At 30.8% G+C, this 21,403-nt stretch overlaps 1 protein-coding gene and 1 pseudogene across 6 annotated transcripts in view; both read right to left on the bottom strand.

The window, feature by feature from the left end:
• Positions 1-21,403, bottom strand: part of LOC145291482 (uncharacterized) — an 848,143-nt gene that overhangs the window by 329,711 nt on the left and 497,029 nt on the right. For all 6 annotated transcript variants that reach the window (XM_080137367.1, XM_080137394.1, XM_080137385.1 and 3 more), the window contains one exon: positions 20,090-20,160. In XM_080137367.1, the coding sequence (XP_079993493.1) occupies positions 20,090-20,160 (71 nt within the window). The remainder of the gene's footprint in view (positions 1-20,089; positions 20,161-21,403) is intronic.
• Positions 254-377, bottom strand: LOC145242257 (U2 spliceosomal RNA; annotated as a pseudogene).

The following is a 21,403-nucleotide window of genomic DNA, read 5'->3' as shown; positions in this document are numbered from 1 at the left end:
CATGTAATGAATGAATGAATGCGTGAATGTATGATTGACATGAAATTCTTAAAGATAAACTAAAATGACCGAAAAATGGGCTGAAATGACTTAAATAAAAAGTAAATGACTTAGAATGACTTTAATGAACTTAAGAATTAATTGAATGACCTTAAGAATCATTTAAATGCTTAAAAAATAACTGGAATCTTTCAAAAATCACTTGAATGATCTGGAGAATGACTTGAATGGCTTTGAAACTGACTGGTTATAAAGTGGGTGTTCATTTTACATTAAATTAATACACAAAAGTGATACCCACTTTATATCACTTTGTACAGCATGTAGTAAGAACAGATACTACACTTTGATCTTAGCCAAAAGGCCAAGAAAAGGGTATTTATTATTTTTATTTGCTCCCCCACCAAACAAATGGCACAAGACCGATTTTTAATGTGAGGGGTGAAGGGGAAATGGGGACCAGCTCCCCGGGGAGTAGGGAAGCTGGATACTGACAATTGGTATGAAGGTTTGCCTCTACAAGGTCTTATATGTGGGGTTGGTATTTATTTGCTCCCCCACCGAGCAAATTAGGCACAAGGCCGATTTTTAATGTGAGGAGTGAAGGGGAAATGGGGAGCAGGGGGGCTGGATAGTGACAATTGGTATGAAGGGTTGCCCCTACATTGCCCAAGGTCTTATATGTGGGATTGCCCCCACATATGGTCTTTGCTTGCAGTATCTGCCGGAATAGATACTACACTTTGAGATATTAAATCCTTTATTCATGTTAAAAATACATTGAAAATCAACAATGAACAAAAAACTTAGGCACATGGCCAACTCAAAAGGGGGGATTGTGGGGGTCGTCTTGGCCAAAAGGCCAGAAAAGCTTAAAAAGCTAAGAACAGCATCTATTAACAACAGACCTTTCATCTTAACCAAAAAGGCCAAGCACAAAAGTATTATGGACAGACCGACCGGCTGACGGGGTGACTTATAGAGTCGCTTACACGCGGCTAATAATGAAATACCAGACAGTGTTGAGAAACGTGGTGGTGCATGAATAAAATCATCACCGGATGCCTCTGCATTTTCCATCAGGACACCACACAAGACCAAAATAACCCAAGCTTGACTGCTACACAATGTTCCTCATAACTGGTCACCAGACTTGTGGCCACCTTCCTCACCCGACTGTAACTCCCTTGACCATTTCTTTCAGGGCATGATGGAGATTAAGGCCAACAAGCATACCCACAACATGGTCGACTCTCTGAAAACTGCTATCATGGAAGCACTAACTGCTGTAGACAAGAACATGGTCACCAAAGTGTAGGACTCATTTCACACTTGCCTTAAAATAGTCGCCTTCTGTGGTGGCAATTAACACTGAAAAATAATATAATACATTTTTTTTTCTTCATTTTTTTTATTACATTTTCACCCCAAACAAGGCACATTGCCACTTTGGTGTAGGCGGCTACTATCAGGGACATAAGCTACTGGGGTACTATGAAGGGAGTTGAGCAGTAAGATGTTGGTTCACGTTACACTTGAATTTCTGCATGTCAATACAGTTGGGGAAGCAGGAACCCCGAATGGAATTCCAAAGTCTAGCGGTTCTGGGGAAGAAACTACTGGAGTAGAAAGCTTTCCTACATCTAGGAATCTCCACGGTGTAAGGGTGAGATTTACCTGCTTATCGGGTTTGTTGAGGGTATTTACATCGAGCAGTGCCCAATAAGGCGATTGTCCTAATCATTGTAGTCTGATGCATTTTCTGCTCAACACAATGAAATATGAAACCATGACCAGAATTATTTATGATATGTTTCTGTAAAAAATCTAAAAAGAAAAGGTCAATGAAATTTAAAGAATTACCACGGTTACAGTTATAACAATTGAATTAACAATGTTTTTTAAACTGTACTGGAGTCATATTCAAACTATCTGTTCGTCTATTAAAAGTTTCAGTACTAGGACTTATACTTTAGTCTTTAGAGTATACAATCAAGGAGTTACCTCCAGGCATCACTATACTTTTGCATTGACTAAAGTATAAAAGTTATTATCTAAAACTAACGTAAAACGTTATGCTAAGCTCTACTAGTAAAACTATTATAAACTATATATATCTATTTGCCGCTACCTAGGAATATTTTTATTTCTATTTTGGTTTCGTTTTGTTTTTGTTTTTTTAATTATGTTATTTTTATTGTATTTGTTTTTATTTTGACTAAAATAGAATTTTGAAAATAACATTTAATTATTACAGTATTATTTAGTTATTAAATTATTAGATGAAAAATTAACCAAATTGTTATAAAACTCATTTTTTAAGGGAATGTTGTTTTAAATCTCTATTCATAGAATTCCCAAAACTTAATTTTTTCATGCATGAAGATTTGCTAAGAAAATTAAAACCAGAAATAATTATTCAACAGTTTAAATTCTTCCAAATTGCTTTTAAATTTCAAAGGGTTACAAAGCAATTTATATTTGTTCAAACCATTGCCAGAGTTGTTGACAAATAAATTTAAATGCAATTCGAAAGGTTAAATTTCATAATTATTTTTAAAAAATAAGATTCTGAAAACATTTGGTTTAGTACTTTATCCTATTGCATATTGTATTTTGATAATTATTAACAAATAAATTAGAATTATAATAATAATGTATAAGTCACTTAGAGTCGACAAATACAGGGGACTTTACAAAAAACAGAGAAAGGTGTGAAAATCTATTGTTAACAGTTTTTTAAAACTTCCCTATAATATTCTATAGATTTAGTATTTTTAGCACTAATTTTTGAAGTCTATTATAATTCTGTACAGATTTATAATTTTTTAATTATCGTATTGATTTATCACTTTTTAACTCATGTAATATTGTATAGATGTATTATTTTCTTTCATATAATATTGTATAGATTTAATATTTCTTAACTCTGATATATAATCTCCCCTCCATATATAATATTTTGATTGTGGAAATTCCCCTCTGGACCAAATTACCGTAGGTTTGCAACAACAGATGCAAAATACAAATTTATTATGCCTAGACTATTAGCCACTATCTTACGTAACTTTAGAACGACATTATAGACACATAAATTTGTAATAATAAAATCCTACATTTCATTCTCGGAGCAATATCATCCCAATCACACCATCTTTAGACGAAGTACTTCCTATTTTTCCCTCTAAATCTAAAGTCCTTCTACTACCTCCAGTCATCACCTGGAAGAAGTATACACATTATACCTATATTTTCCTAGTACCCTTCTTAACTGGATCATACACCCATAAGCATATCACTATCATTCCATTTCCTGATTCAAAAATAATAATTTTCCCCCTTCTAAAATCCCAGCAATTCTCCTTGGCTGAGAACTAACAAATTGATTATTCTGAATCACACATCTTATTACAAAAACGAACGCACTAGACTTTTTCAAATATGGCAGCTCTCTCTACCCGAAGCAATCGTTAAAAATAAATTATACCAAATACAACCATAATAATCGCTCATAATTAGAAATTGAAGTACTGATACACTTACAGTTATCTATGCACACATTAACACCATACAACTAAAAGTCATAAAAATATTTTTTTCATAATTTTATATTTTTTTTATCTGAAAGTTAAGTTTGTAATCAATGAGGTTAACGTGAAAAAAGAAAAAGAAAGTGTAAATTGTGGAATTTAGAGGTAAGGGTTAATTTCCTAAACGTCCACACCGAGACCAATTCTTTGTTATATGTTTGCTTTTTGCTTTTAGACCAGTTGTTCTTTTGTTTTTTTGTTGTTTTTTTTTTAAATAAATTTTTAGCTTAGCTCCACCTCGATACTTTTCTTTAAAATGAGAACTTTTACTATGCTGATTAAGAAAATCTCATTTATATTTGGCGGATACAACCAGTTTTCGAGATATAAAGCCCTATATTGTGCACTTGAAATTACTGGCTGCCAGATTTGTATGCACGGGCAAAGAACAAGCTAATTCCATCCGACCAACACTACCCCCCGCAATTGTTTCATAGTATTTACGGTGGAGATCCTGACAGCAATTATCAAGGTTAAATTTGAAGCAAATATTTTGACAACCAACCACCCCACTCACAAAATGGGGTGTCTATTCCGAAAGCCATTCTTAAGATGAGGAGGTTGAGGGTTGGGCAACTACAACAACAGCTGTTTTTTTAATTTTATACAAGGGGGAGGCATGCTTCCACCGGGCAACGCCGGTTAACAGGTCTTGCTAGTATATAATATTACATGGGAGTTAAGAAAGACTAAATCTGTACAATATTATTAATAATTATTATTTCTTAACTTCCTTATATTGTATAGAATTTTAAAAATATAAATCCCATATGCAATTGTAAATAGATTTAGGGTGCTTGTTAAGATAGAGTCAACAGATCGATTTTTTAAATATGTCCTTTTAAGCAAAAACAATATTATGTACTTAATTGTCATATCGAAAATAGTAATATATCAAAAAATTACGAAAATTCATCGAGCAAAAAGTTATATAAAGGTAAAAATAATTTTTATGGAAAATTGGGTAAAGTTGAATTTTTCTTAGATGTTATCAAGTAGACAATAAGTTCACACACAGGGGACATAACTCGGAACGCATCATGTGTAGCCTATTGCCAAAAACTTTGTTTGTTTGTTTGTTTTTACTAAAAACAATAGCAGTTATACTCGATGAATTTTCGTAATTTTTGGATATATTATTATTTTCGACATGACAAGTACATAATATTGTTTTTGCTTATACCGACATATTTAAAAAAAAAATCGATGAAAAACAATATTATGTACTTAATTGTCATATCGAAAATAGTAATATATCAAAAAATTACGAAAATTCATCGAGCAAAAAGTTATATAAAGGTAAAAATAATTTTTATGGAAAATTGGGTAAAGTTGAATTTTTCTTAGATGTTATCAAGTAGACAATAAGTTCACACACAGGGGACATAACTCGGAACGCATCATGTGTAGCCTATTGCCAAAAACTTTGTTTGTTTGTTTGTTTTTACTAAAAACAATAGCAGTTATACTCGATGAATTTTCGTAATTTTTGGATATATTATTATTTTCGACATGACAAGTACATAATATTGTTTTTGCTTATACCGACATATTTAAAAAAAAAATCGATTTGTCGACTATCTTAAAAAGCACCAACAAAATGTAATGCCAATATAGATTTTGTGTAATGCAATGGAATATTGTATTTTTTTTTTTAAACATCCAATATCATGATTTAAGTGTAGCCAGCCCATATATCTTGTAGGTTTATGTTTTAAACTCCCAAAATATATTGTATAGAATAATAAAACTAAAATGTTGAACTGCCTCAATATAGAATAACATGTTTAAAATGAAATATTCGCTATAAAACTTCTTTTTATAGATTAGAATTCTATTTATTTTATTTTATTTTATTTATTTTAAGAATAACGCATATTCATTCCCAAGATATGTTCGTGATGAAACTTTAATTTCAAACTTGTGGACAACAAACTAAAATAGTTTGACAGACTAACATACGGAAAAAGGAGGGTATCTCATGAAAATGCAAGAGTATATATATAATATATATATAAAATCACAAAAACACAATCCAGAATTAACGATAAACTGTATGAATAATACTCGCTTTTTAGCGCTCGTGTAAACGACCATGAAATTATGACGCAAAGAAAGTCTCGGAAAATGTAGAAATAAATCCAAAATATCATTTAATTGTTCACAGGTGAATGTTTTTTTCTTTTTTTTTTTTTCCTTTGTATATAAGAGGATTTATTCAGGAGGGAGGGGGGGGGTCACCGTTTTTTTTTCTTTTTCTTTTAAGTTAGAAGCGCAAATGAACTGTAATACTTAATTTCGCTTTTAATTCATAAATCATTTTCTGACAATTTAAAAGATACTTCAGAATTTCTAGTGATCACTCAGTAAATATGCCATAAAACAATGTCCAGCACGATGTTTATTCTGATGAGCTTATTGAATTTGAAAATGATTGCTAATCCTTTATTTGCAGATTTGATATTAAAATCGGGTTTGAATTAAAAGTCAAAAATCAAGTTTTATAGTTCATCTAGTGTTCTTATAGCAAAGCACGTGACACAGACACAATAATATATATAAAGCAAACTGCATTGTTTTTTTTTTTAATTTTGTTTTGTTTTATACAAATTAACAGTTATATAGTGATAATCAACTAAATTCGCCTCGAACTATTGAAGCTGCTTGTTTATGGAGGAGTGAGTGAACACACGGTTATGATGGAAGACAGGCGGAGCAATGTCGTCAAGCCGTCACCAACCGATTCTTTTTGGTACATTAAACGGGAAGTGGAGAATTAAGGGGACAGCAGGGGCCGTTGTTCCCTTAATATACACAGCTAGTGTTTTATTGGCTGCTTCTGAAAAGTGCTTTGAATGATGATGATGATGATGATGATGATGATGATGATGATGATGATGATGATGATGGAAGGAAAAAGAAGAAAGTAAAGAAAAAAAGAGAGAAACGTAAAAAGAAAGAAGAAATGGAAAAGAAAGATAGAAATTGAAAAAAAAGAGAGAGAAATGGAAAAAGAAATATGTGAAAGAGAGAAATGAAAAAAGAAACAAGAGAGAAAGGAAAAAGAAAGAGAAATGAAAAATAAAGGAGAGGGAAAGAAAAGGAAGAAGACCGAAAAGAACAAAGTAGGAAGAGGGAAAGGAAAGAGGAGGAACGGAAAAGGGGGAAAGGAATCAAGAAAGTGGGGAAGAATAAAGAATGATGAAAGGATAAAGAAAGAGAGAAAGGAATAAAGGGAAAAGGCGGAAGGAAAAGGAGAAAGAGAGGTAAAAGAAGAACAATAATGAGAGAAAAAAAGAAACGAAATGAAAAAAAAGAAATTAAAAAATGGAAATAAAAGAAAATACAGAAAAGGGAATTAGGAAAAAGTAACGAAGAAGGAAAAAGAACGAAGAAGGAAAAAGAAGAAGGAACGAAGAAGACAAAAGAACGAAGACGGAAAAGTTACACGATCGATAGCAGAGAGAGAGGACACGCACGTACTGGAAGGTGGGGGCGGGGAATCTGTGAGTCTCTTTTATCTGTTATCTGTCAGTTCAGTAGATTAAGTGTGAATGGTCCATTCTGGTAACTCATTATGTGTGAGATCCAACATGCTGCAGAGGCCTAGGCCTTTAACACAGACGGTCGACCACAGGGCCACAGCTAGTGTCTGTAACACGACTCCAAATCAATAAAACCATTACAAACTATACAGAGATGCTATTTCCGAAAGCAAGCAGCAATTTCGTTCACCCTTTTCTCTTTTCCCACTTTTCTTTTCATCTGTTTCCTTTCGCAATCTCTGACTCTCTACCTTGATTTCTCCTTTTCAGATTTATTTCCCTCCGTCTCTTTCTCACTTTTATATTTAGTTCTCCTCTTGACGTGTCTCACCAGTTTTTCTGTTTACGAATAGAAAAATATCATTCCTTCCTCATTCTTTTCTCTCTCGAAATTTATTTCAATACAAAAACATAAACTCGGTTAATTTTTTTTCAAAACAATTTGAAAATTAATTTGAATCATTTGACATGAATAAAAAAAAAAAAAAAAGAGAGCAATATGAAATGCGCACGCCCATTTAATCAACGCGTTCAGCAATGCTAATACCAGCGTGACCGACCGACGAACACAGCCTTTGATAAAGGTACTTGAAGGAAAGGGAGGGAGGGTGAAATTTTTTGTATTTTCTTTCTATCAATCCTCAACGTATTGATCCTTAACAAAGATTTTTATTTCATTATTTTATCAGAAATTACTTCCGAAACAACTTTTTTTTCTCTCGTCTGTCCCCTTCTCCAAACTTCCTCTCTCCTATTAAGATAAAATAAAAATGTAATATAATATTAATACTATGCAGTGTGTAATTCTTTTGATAATGTTAAACATCTAAAAAAAATCCTTCTCGACCCGGTCAGTTTACTTTGGAAGAAAATATATATTCTCTTTTGTATTCATTAATAGCAGGAATCAGGATTACCTAGCGTTATCTCGGTGGATGCACCATATGCACAACAAAGAATTTTAGAGGACGCTTTTAAGGTTTCAGTGGTAGGGGAATATTTGGAGGGGGGGGCTAGTTTTAGCGAAACATTTTTAAGGGAAAGTTTTAGACAATACTGAATGTGAGAGAGCGAGAGAAATGTTATAAGATAAACATAATAAAAAAAATAATGAATGCAAAAGTTCAAGTTTACAAAAAATATTTTATGTTTTGAACCTAGAATATTTGTACAGATTTTGAGTGTAGGGAATCATATGCTGAGATAACTACTAAGTCCGGACAGATTATTTTAAGCGTTGTGAATTATCCACTGGTGAGAAAAATTGTAATTAAAACTTATCAATTCAATTCTATTTGATTAAAATTTATTTATTTTATTTATTTATTTTTATTTATTTATTTATTTATTTTTTTTGCAAAGTTTTCGATCATAAATATGATAAAACAACGTTTTCATTAAAAAAATGTTTTCTTTTTGAGTTATCGTCCTTGGATTTGTTTATAAAGATGGTGACTATATTTTTCCCAGAAGATTTATATTTCGTCGATGAAACTAGTTATAACTTGCGGATTTTAATATTTCATGAGTAAATTGTCCGTGATTATTTCTGAAAGTCTCCTGACTTTGAATAATATATATATATATATATATATTTGTGAATAGTTCTAAATCTACAACTTAAAGTACAATTGAAGGACGTAATGTTGAGGTTCTTTTACACATATTGTACTTTAAAATGATTTTTGAGACAGGCTATTTATTTTTTTAAAAGGGGAGACTTAAAAGAGCGATAGAAACAGCGCAAATTGTTGAATAGACTCAAAAGTGGTTTTGATAAAAAAAATAATTAAATAAAGAAGGTATGAACAGATTTTAGAGGAAATAAAATAAATTCAGCAAAATAAACACGATGACAAAACAGGCTTTTTTGTTGTTGTTTCCCTTTTTGCGTGTGCGCGTCGTGGCAAAGGGAGATAACTCGATATTGACTTAGCATGAGAAAAGCTCTTCTAGCCGGTTTTGCAATTAAAGTAATAATAAAATAAAAATATCAAATTTAAATCTCAAAGGTGATAGAATACACTATTTTGGCACGGGAAAACATTGATTTCGACAGCAAGATGGCAGAGAAACATCATAAACCCCAAAAGGATGAAAAAGACCCACTAACACTAACATAAAATAAAATAAAAGAAATCTTTGTTATCATGACATTTCTTGCCCTTATTTATTACAATAGGTATTCAAATGAAATCCCTTCGTTATTAAATAAAGCAGATGATTTAAAGACGCTTGTATAGATTGGTGATCTTTTAAACCAACTCATTTCAGGTGAAAGCATTATGTATTTACATGTCATGTCGAAATTAAAAAGATTACGAAAAATGATCCAGTAGATACATTTTTAAAAAGGAAAAAAAAGCATCCACAATTATGTTTTGTTTAAAAATGGTGGACTCTTAAGTTAAGGGAGATAAGTTAATTTGTCATATAGAATTAGTCGCACAACTCTTCTTTATCAAAATTCGATAATTCGCTTTTTTTCCTTGCAATTATTTTTCTACTGAATCATTTTTAATTTTTGGAATTTATATTGATTTCGACATAACACGTACTTTTCTATTAAGCTTACGTGTTTACTGTTTCTCCTCGCGAAGGTAAAGTCAAACAAAAGGTTAGCGTTACCCCCTTCTCCAATAAGCACTCTACATTTTAATAGTAAATTGAAAACATTAATTCAGTGTGTAATTATCAATGTTATGTTAGGTGCGAGAAATACAAACATATGTAAATATAGATATACAATGACATAGTAGGTATGCCCAATAAACGGAGAAATTAAAATGGTAAAATATCGGGTGCTTATTTAGAATCACACTTATTTAAAAATAGAAATACAGAAAAATCTTTTGGTGTACCTACTTCTCAAGAAAAGATGTCATATTCCAAAAATCATATAAATTGATCAAGTAGTTTTTATTCTATGATGAAAATCAAATTTTACGAATTTTAGCGATTAAATTTTTTTTTAATATTTTGAATATAAAAAAAAATCTGTACCCGAATTGAATTGTTGCCCTTGAATTTTGGCAAAATGTAAATCAACATGGCCGGCACTCCGGTTGCTTGCTCGCTTCGTCATAGAATTTTCTTTTCTCATAAAATAAATAAATAAAAATACTTTATCAATTTACACCTTCATTCTGTTATGAGTACGTACATCATAAAGGTTTTCTGTCTTTTTCTTAGTTTTTAATAAATGTAATTCTATGCAACCACTTATTTCTGTTAAATTTTTATTAACAAACAGTTGCCAAATATATGTGTATAAGAAAAATAAGATTTATGCAGTTCATTTTATCTTATTTAAAAAAATTTTTAACTGTTTTTCTTTGTCATTAAGTCATGCATAAATCATGATTGGCTAAAAACAAAGAAAATCCGCCACTTGCTCATTAATGTCCAAGGAGAACTTTTTTGTTTCAGTTTGAAGAAGTATCAGGAGTAGACAATGTGATGTCAGAAAAACGGGAACAGCAATAATGATTTTAATGATTATTTATGCTTTATTTGTTATAAAAAAAATCTAAATTTTGACGGCGTGAATTGATTGCAGGGAAAAAATGTCTGTGTAGGCATTAAAATTGAATTTTAAAAATTTTATTACGTGGGAAATCATTTTGAGATAAAATCTATTGAGAAATACACACTTTAAATCCATAGCCATTAAGCCCAAATGCTACGACTATAGTGACCTAATGATTACATATTTATAGTGTGTATTTTTTAAATTAAATAGATTTTAACTGGAAATGATTTTCCATGTAATAATATTTAGCAAAATAAATACGCAATCTGCTCACGACTTTGCCAATTTAATTTTGTTACAAAAATTGAAAATTTGGAAGAAAAATGTTTTCTCAAAAATCACACGCATTGCAATAATGCATGTTATAAACTATTTATAAATAAATTTATAAAAAATGCATGCATTTTAACAACTTTCGTTTAGTTTGTGTAATTCACACGGATTAATGCAAAAAATCTTTTACTTTGTTATTAGAATTTTCTTATCGTAATTCAATGTGTAAAAAAAAAAACTTAATGAAAAAAAGCACAAGCATTAATGACTGTTCATAACTATTGATTTTAAGTCATACACTCTGACAACTTTCATTTATTTTGTGTAAAAAAATTAAGAAAAGTTTTATTCTCTTTATTTTATTTTAATTCAATAAATAATTAATGTTTAATTTTGTGTTATTGTTTTGTTAATATTTGTTTTGTTTTTTGTTTTTTAATTCTTCAGGCTATCTCCCCCTGAGGTGCGCTCTTCAAACTGGAAAAACATCTTGTGATCCATACGTGCCGAAAATACATACTAATCAACGACAGATTGTGACAAAAAATGTAAATTTTCCTCAATGCACAAACAAACAAAACTAGCGAGTTATATCATCCATAAAAAATACTTCTAATTTTCACCAAAACAAGTATTTATATTTTTCCACATATATGAAATAAACTGTTGATATTTTTGGCTAAATTTTCTTAATATAACATTTTCAGCTTTACTGAAACAAATATGCAGTTCCATTACACTGATATATATATTCATTTAATTGATAATATTTTTAAAACATTTTTAGAAAATAAATAAAATAATTTTATTTTTTTAATATCAAATTCTAAAAAAAATTTTGAAATAATAATTTTAAAAAATAAAACTTATGATTAAAAGAAAAATAATCCCAAATAAGAAAATGTTTTTCACTGTAGACGGGATTAAAAAAAAGAAGAAAAGAAAACCAAACAAACACAAACAAAACACACACACACACACACACAAACACACAAAAAAAACACACACACACACACAATTACCTTCAAGTTCAGTATCTCCGTATTGACAAAGGCTTTGTCGGCTGGACTGTGAAGACCGTCAAAAATCGCTTCTAAGTTTGTTTTTTGATTTACCAATAGTAAAAGTTTTTTTTTTTTTTTTTTTTTATCTCTATACTTTGAAAAATAAGACTATCTTTTTGTGTAAACTACTAGCTGGCAGCCCGGTCGTACAATACAATTTTAATTTATGTAGCTTGCGTACTATTATTATAGAATTGATTATTATATACTAGCATGGGTGCCCGGCGTTGCCCAGATGTTAAGAGGTGTATGTTGAGCAAAAATAAGAAAAATAAAAATAAAAAAAGCGATCAGTTTTTTTAACTTTGACCCCTATTATGACCTCTTCACATTTATTGTTTTGGACTCAAATCAAGTTATAAAGTTAGATTCATGTCCAAGGAACCTATATCTAAAATTCCAAGTGTTTAGACCCAAAATTGGCGGAGGAGTTTGGTAGAGTTCTCAAAGGTCAAATCGTTGAACTTTGACCCCTTAACAACCAAATTTCTGGCCGAAAACCGATTACAAAGATTTTCCCAAATTCCAGTACCCTGTATATCAAATTTCGAGTCTGTAGACTGAAAATTAACAGAGTTATTTTGCCGGGTAGATTGATTCGCAAAAAAAATAAATTAAAAAAAAAATAAAAAATAATGTTCTTATTTACTTGCGTCCTCATGAAAGCAAGTTAGACACAAAATCGGTTTTTAATTTGGGGAAAATCTACCTTCCCAAAAAGGGGGGCATTCTGGATAGGAACAAAAATAAAAATTGTCATCAAATTCCGTCTGTGATTGTTTACAATATCACGTCAGCTGATATTTGAGCGTAACGATGAATGCCTTAGAAAAGTCACTTCTGATTAATGTTTAATTTTAAAATATGCAAACAAAGAAATGATTTGCGGCGATTTTATATGATAGCTCTTCTTTTATCGTAAATTGAATTCATTAATAAGAAAAAATTAAAATAAATTGATGAGGTACATCTGGGCTTGAACAGAGGATCATTCAATCCGTAGTCAAATGCTCTACCACTAAATTATACCTCCAGATGACAATAAATCTGTTTTTTTTTTTTTTTTTAAAGAAGAAATGATTCGCTGAGATTTTATTATCTCCCTTGCTGGTGTAACGCAAAATATTCATCTGTAAAAATTATTCTTTTTTATCTATAAGAGAGAAAAGCTATTTTTAAGATCGGATTTTTTCGATTTTCGATGATTATTAGATGAATTTCTGTAGAAAACATATCTAAGAACACTACCAGACACATAACTTTGTGTGAAATTTGCAAAAGATAGGCTTAGCCGTTTCTTGGAAAGAAACTCACACACACAGTGACTTTTATATAGTAGTAGAAAGAGTTTTATATTATAAAAGTCCTAGTAAATACTAGTTTTTATGATTTTAACTTAACAAACCCTCGTTTTGAGGGGAGGGGTGAAAAAAAAAACGACAGCTTAAATTAAAGCTATTTTTACGGAAATTACTTTTATATTATAAAAGTTCAAGTAATTAAAAGTGTTTGGGCAGGATAGTGATGTTAGATACCAACGCATTGCAGATGAAAAATATCATTATGTACTTATATGGCATGTCGAAATTTGTATAAATTCCAAAAATTACGAAAAATGATCCAGTAGAAAAATAATTACAAGTAGAAATAAAATTTATCGATTTATAGTTTTATCGTATGTTTTAATGTTGCCGAATTCGCAGGATCCAAAGGAAGTAACTGCAATCGATCATTCTGATTAAATAACCGCAATCAACTATTTTAAAACACAAAATTTTGGAACAGAATCGTGGCTGATTTTTTGTTAGAATACATCTAGCACATCATCTACTGGATCATTTTTCGTGTATTTTTGGAATTTATGCAAATTTTGACATGTCCTGTAAGTACTTAATAATGTTTTGAGCTGAAATGCGTTGGTTTATAAACATCACTATTCTACACAAGTACCCAATTAAATCAGATTTATTTCATCTACATTTAAAATTATACTCACTTTTTAATGAAATCGAGACAATTCATTTCATGTTTGTCATTAAATTTTTGTTGTTTTTACTTTTATTTCTTTCATTTTCTCTCATTTTGAAATTGTATTTATTAATTACATTTTTACGACTTCAATAACTGTAAAGACAATCTATTTATTTCATGACAAATGCAATTCCTAAACTCAAACAGCACTCAAGTAGAGCGTCTATATCAAACAAGGGTTAACATTCAATAGCACTTGATATTAATTGCTCAATTAAAGAAAATTAGATAACATGTTTGGAAAAATAATCAACCACATAAAAATATAATACACTAACTTTAATATAGGAGAAAACTAAAATTAAATTACATATCTAATTTAAAACGATGAGGTATTTAACTGAAGAAAAGGTTTTTAAAAAAAAAAAAAGAACTATCAAAATATACTGAACATTACTGATTTACATAAGAGATGTTATGTTATATAAGCTTGTTGTTACATTTATTATTGTACAAGTAATATAAAGTTTCAGTATAAACTCCTCTTTGTATAAACACTCTTACAAAGAGTATCTATTGTGACGTTTCTGAATTTTTGAGATGGAGATTAGTTATTATTCATTGGACTACTGTTTTCATCTTGAGTGTGATTTTCACAACGTTTCGGTCCATGTAACCTCCGACCTTCTTCAGGTCTATCTTATCAAATCCGGGAATATTTCTGTCGAACTCGAGAATTTGGACAGAATTTACTTCACCCGTGATGCAGTGGTTAGAGTACTTGGAAAAATCAATTGTAAAAGTGATATTCTCCTGAAGGTTGTAGGTTCAATCCTCAGTGTGGGCGACTGAAAAACTACATTTGCAAATTACTCAGAACCTATATCCAGTCATGGCTGATGGAACAAGAGCACACAACCCCCATTCAAAATTCCATCCAAATTCCCGAGTTCGACAGGAACATTTCTGAGTTCAACAAGATACACCTGAAGAAGGTCAGAGGTTACATCGACCGAAACGTTGTGAAAATCACACTCAAGACGAGAATAGTAGTCTGATGAATAATAATACAAGTATCTATTGTCTCTTAAAATAATAGGAACTCTGATAAAAAATGTGTCATACCTTTTTCCAAAATATTATTGCATAAATGATCACAATAGATATGATAGAATTTGAACTCGCCATAATTGCTTTGAAAGTCCATCAGTGTATCCATATGATCAATCATGTAGTCACACCGACTAAGATAACTGAAGTCGAAAGATTAAAAATTAAAAGAAAAATAAAGTTCGACCAATGGTGTCCCCGGCTCTCTGTGGCACGGGTGACAAGATCAAAGTGTAGTATCTGCTGGAATAGATACTGCAAGCAAAGACCCTATGTGGGGGCGACCCCACAGATAAGACCTTGGTCAATGTAGGGGCAACCTTTCATACCACTTGTCACTATCCAGCTCCCCTACTCCCCGGGGAGTTGGTCCCCATTTCCCCTTCACTCCTCACATAAAAAATCGGCCTTGTGCCTAATTTGCTCGGTGGGGGAGCAAATAAATACCATGGTGTTCTTGGCCTTCGGGGCAAGATCGAAGTGTAGTATCTGTTCTTCAGATGCTGCACTTCAATTTCTTGTTCTCTGTCAGTGGAGGAGAAATCCTTCACGACTGAGACAATTTTTATTTTTGTTCCTTTTCTCCAATGCCTCCCCATGGGACAGAGTTAGACACTAGGGTCGTTTTTTAAAACGACCCTAGTGTCTAACTCTGTCCCATGGGGAGGCATTGTAAATAGGAACAACTGTAGTTTTATGAAATTCCTTTGACTTACATAAGTTTGGTAGAATTTGAGTAAAAAAATATGCACATGTGTGTCACACACACACATTTCTCAACCTATATACTCAACGAATTATTAGTCTATAGACTTGAAATTTGGTATATAGAATATTCAGACATGTGAAAAACTTTTTAATCCATTTTCATCCATTTTTAAGAGTTTTAATTTTTGTAATTTTTTTTTTAAAGCTCTTAACTGATTGTAAAGTTAAATAGATATTTTAAAAATAAAGTTATTTATTGGCAGTTTCTGAAACATGTATTGGAGTTGAAGAGGTTATTAGACTAAATGCTCACAGAGACATTACAACCATTATTTCTTCCACTTTGATTTTATTAAAAAATTTGTAAACTATGATATATATGTTAGGATATTCTTCTTACACGATTAAAAATAATAAATCATTTTACTTTTATCTTATGGATAATATAGAAATAAAGCGATCTACTAATTTGCTATCTAATTTACACATGTGTTCCTGGTGTGTATAATCCACTATGTAAATTAGCTAGAAAGAGAGAACCATTCGTTCTCTAAATGCTTTCAGAAACATTAAGAGATATAAGAGAGTGGTTGAATCAACATAGAGTGAGAGGTCAAGAGAGGAATACATAGAGACCTATCATAAGGAAATATGATTTGTTCAGTTAATTACAATTCACAGCTAATGAAAACAAAACAGAATTTCTTTAACCCTAAACCAATCTCAGAACGTAAGTATATTTAATATGTAGTTTGTGTCATTAAAATATATAGGAAAAAGCCTTAAAGAAGCAAACGTTGATTAAATCATACTTAGCAAAAAATAGATTTACAAAACATTTACAATATCTTTTAGATGTGTTTCGCCTTGACTCGATCTATAAAGTATGAAAATTCTCTTTTTGGTTGTGATTAAAGATGAAAAAGAAAATGTACTTCATGTTCAGTAATTGGACTTTTAACCTTCAGATTATGAGATTTTTATATTTAATAAACTCCTTTGCTTCTACCCGTCTTTACCTACTTGCCCTGTGCAAGCAATGAATCAAGATTTTCAGTGTTTAATACCAAATAGATAAATGAAGGACGTTTTTAAAATATTTGATATCCTTGAAGATGTAAATATCAGAGAAACTCCCGCATTTAAGCTAATGTAAAAATGTAATTGTAAGCAAGATATTTATTTCTAAAAAAAATTAAAAAAATGTGAATGAAATTCAAAATGATGTGGATTTCATGAATAATTTTCAAACTTTTCTATCTGCTCACTCAGAAATGTGATACACATATCAAGTTAATGCTGGAGGTTTAACTTATCCTTTTGCATTATACAGCTGATCAATTAAAATATTTTGTGCTATGTCCAAATCCACAGTGAATTTGGTACATTCTTAATGAATTTGTAGTAATCATAAACATTGATACGTCTTTATTTTGGTGGAGTGCAAGCCTCATGATCATGAGGTTGTTTGGTCACATGATGACTAATCAGGTTATTTGGTGTAGCAATTTCTACAGGATTTTTTTATGAATCCTTTCTGAGACCTTTAGGGTTTGCAGACCAGTCCAAGAATTTCAAAACAGCCACTGAGTAAGATACCTGCACTATCTTCTGCCACCTGTCAACTGGATACTCCAAGCACAGCTATCATCACTTGAAGATATATAACTCCCGAAAGGAGAAAAAAAAAAAAAATCAGTAGCAGACACATACCCACTCTACTTAATTTCTTTCAACAAAAGGTGAAATTTACAAATTTTATTTCTGGCCACATACACTTAACTGTGTATATCATATCGGTGCAAAAGCTTTTGCCGATTTGTAGAAGTGTCATTTTAAACCACTGTAATTAATCATATGCATATTGTTATTACATATCACCATGATTAATTTATCAATTTTTCTTTCAGATTATTCAAGTAATATTCATATTTTTCTGTAATATTCTGACATGCAAATAACCCTCTTTAGTCAACAGAGACAAAGTTATCTTCCATCATGATAATGCTTGTCCTGACACAGCACTACTCACCAAAGATCTCATAGGAAAATTTGGTTAAGAACTCTTGCCCCATCCTGCAAATTCTCCTGGCATAGCTTCCTCAAAAAATCACTTATTTTGAGGGTTACAAAACCATTTAAATGGACTTAGGTGAACATCATGAAAAGTGATTTAATATTTCACATCAAAACATGAAAATTTTACAAGCGAGGCATTTATAAACTCGTTGACAGATGGAATCAAGTTATAGAGAGAAAAAGTCGTTATTGTTATTAATAAAGATCTTCAAAAACAGTTTTTCATGTTCAAGATGAATTTTCAAAAACTTTGACCTGAGCATAATTGTAACATGTGAAATGTTTTTGATATTTGTGTACACCTATTTGTTTCTATATTTATCTACAGACTACTAAAACTATAACTCTTGCTTGTTTGTTTCTTTGTACCATGCACATTTGATAAACTCAACATTTTGTGACATCATCCATCAAATCAAATCGGAGAGAGTCTGAAGGCGTAGTATATACTTACTCTGTGGAGGATAAATGGTAGTTGTGAAAAACTGTAACTGCTGGCTACTGCTGCTTTATCAATCAAGGTCAAAATTAGCATCTCATATATTTATTTTTTAACATAAGGGTGAGTCAAAAAAGGTCGATAACATTGTCTAATTACACATAGTTGTATGCATATGTGATCTCACCATATATTTAGGGATCACATATATGTGCCACTATATGTAATAAGACAATGCTGTCCAACTACTTTTGGCTAACCTTATAGATATGGAAGTCAATAAAGAAATAAAATGAAGGTATAAAAACTATACATCAATTAGGATGTAAGGTAAGTAAGAAATCGTTATACTATGGTATTTCAAAGTCTAATGTTTCTCATCAGAAGAGGAGAGAAGATGCTATGAAACATAGGGATGCGACGTCTAGTGATAGTTTGATTAGGAGTGAAATAAATTATTGAGGTTGATTGGTAAACTATATTGATCTCTGCGATATAGAAAGTGCATATAATTACTTGAAAGAAGTTGCTTATTTAAATATATGTTTAGATGTGTTGTAGCTATGGAAGGGGTTTACATGAAATAGGGAGTTTATGCTATGTCCATATATTTTTTTAGAAGGGATATCTGAAATTATAATAGTACTTAAAAGAAATATAAGTCATTAGGAGTAATAGTAGGATAATTAATGTGAGGGGATGAATTATATGGGGTGCAGTGTACAAAGATTTTAATTGAGTAAGATAAAGGATAAACAGATAAGGGGATAAAAATACCAAGGGGTATGGGGTGGATAGTTGTAAAAATATGAGAATTATAGAATAATAATAGTTCTAAGGGATACGTAGTTATTAAATATAGGAGAATAAAAAAAATTATGAAATAGGGTAATATAGTGGATATAAAAAATACAAAAATATAAGGATATAAAGAGCACACACACACACACATATATATATACACACATATATTTATGAATTTATGATTACTTAATTTAGTCACATAAATTAATATACGAAAGTATAAATTTATGCGTAAACTTTAAGTATTTACTTCAATAGTGCTCAATACGCAGGTAGAGCTAGGTAATAAGTTATAAAATATATATGGCAATTAAGAACTTAAGAAGATTGCCATATATATTTTATAACTTACTACTATATATATATATATATATATATATATATATATATATATATATATATATATATATATATATATATATATATATAATACTAACCCAACAGACCACGGATGACTTAGTACACTGTTAAAAATGTGAGGTGATTCGAAAGAGAATGACAAGTTATTAGAATGCAAAATATTCTGAAGCACTCTGTGTATATCTCCACACACAAGAAAACGGAATACCATCACGCCCCAGGTCAGCAGATAAGATATATTTTTCTTAGTGCAAGAACAATATTAGTTACTGATCAGCACTTTTAGTCACTGCAAAAACATTCAATGGCCGATCAAATACTTACCGTTACATTAAAAGACTGGTTGTGGTGGGAGTGAGAGATAATGCGTCCATTCGGAAGTGGATGCATCACTTTGTTATCGGTAAATGAGAAGTCGATTTAAACCAGCCCAGTTTGAAACCCATTTTCAAATAGATGATTCCATCAAAAATTCACAAAGAAAAAAGAAAGGGAAAAAGAAACAAAAGGAAAAAAATACCAAAAATGAAATGGGGGTGGGGGGAATGAAAACGAAAACAAAGAAATAAAGAAGAAAGAAAACTAAGTAGATAATGGTGACGAGTACTACTTACAATCCTAAAATTCTGTATAGTGCATATGAAATGAGGTTGATCAGCCCGGCAACTATCAACATAAACGCAATCTGAAAAAAAAAAAAAAAAGTTTAAAAAATTTAATGTAAAAGTTCATGCTAACATTTTCATTTAATTTTTATTGGTTTTAACTGAGGAATTGTGACTTTAGCAATGAAATTTCATGTCAAATAATCTACACAACAACAATATATATATCGGCCTATTAAACTAAGTTTAATCCATATGGTATAAGGATATTGAAATAAAATCATTGTTGAAACATGTATACACATGCAGCTATATATATATATTTGTTGTATTAGTAGCCATATTAATAAAAGAGAATCATCAACATCGCTAATGCTGACAGTTTTGTGGATTAAAATTTTTATACAGAGGCACCATGCACAGTTAACCGTTTCCAAATTTAGATCCTCCAGTTTGCTTTTCTATATGCTAAAGTAAAATCATTCAGATTCTCAAAGTTTTTCATCGATGACCTTTATCTTGACAAATCGATATTTCATTCTAACTAACCGATTTTGTTTTCTTCCCTCTTCTATATTCTTTACATTAAAAATATATTTCGCTACAATTCTTTCCCAAAATACTTCTGCAGGGGAAAATGATTTAAATTAAGATATTTTTTCACTGTTGTTGCTTAAGACATTAACAAAAAACACTTCTCACATTTCTTTACGTTCAAGCTAGGTTTTTATTCAATTTGAATTTTTGTTATCCTTTCGGAATACTCAATCAGCACATTTTTTTCAAAAAGGTGGCCAAACTAATTTAGAGTTAGAAACGTCTGACCAAATGAAGTTGAGCCTTTATCTAGTTTGAATCAAACAAACTATTAAACCGCAAGCATTTTTCTCCTCGCTTCAAAATAATTTTTGAATTTCACACTACCATGGAGAAATCAAAGTGTTCCCGAATAATGAAATAATTGTAAGAAGTTTAAAAACGAAATATTTGACGAAGATGCTTTAACAGACAACTACTAATATTGTGTTCATATAATGTGAATTTTTATTTTATATCGCATACGGGTATTCTGTGATGTCACATAATAATACAGTAAATTTTCAAAGCTTTCAGAAACGCAGTTTGTACACCTTTGTCTCAGAAATAACTTTTTAATATTATTTAATGAATATTTAACCTAAATTGTTAGTAGTAGTTACTATTGTGGTTTCATTTTCTGCTGAAACCAAATATGGCAGCCATTTTAATTTACATTTGCTACTGATAGTAAAGATGGTATCCTTCTGGAAAATATTCGGAGCAGGATGAAGGAGATAGGTTGAA

The sequence above is a fragment of the Euprymna scolopes genome, chromosome 2, assembly GCF_053919585.1.
Source record: "Euprymna scolopes isolate OS-2025 chromosome 2, ASM5391958v1, whole genome shotgun sequence".
In the NCBI taxonomy this organism is placed as follows: domain Eukaryota; kingdom Metazoa; phylum Mollusca; class Cephalopoda; order Sepiida; family Sepiolidae; genus Euprymna; species Euprymna scolopes.
Note: the sequence above shows the minus strand (reverse complement) of the source record. Positions and strands in the feature narration are given on the sequence as shown.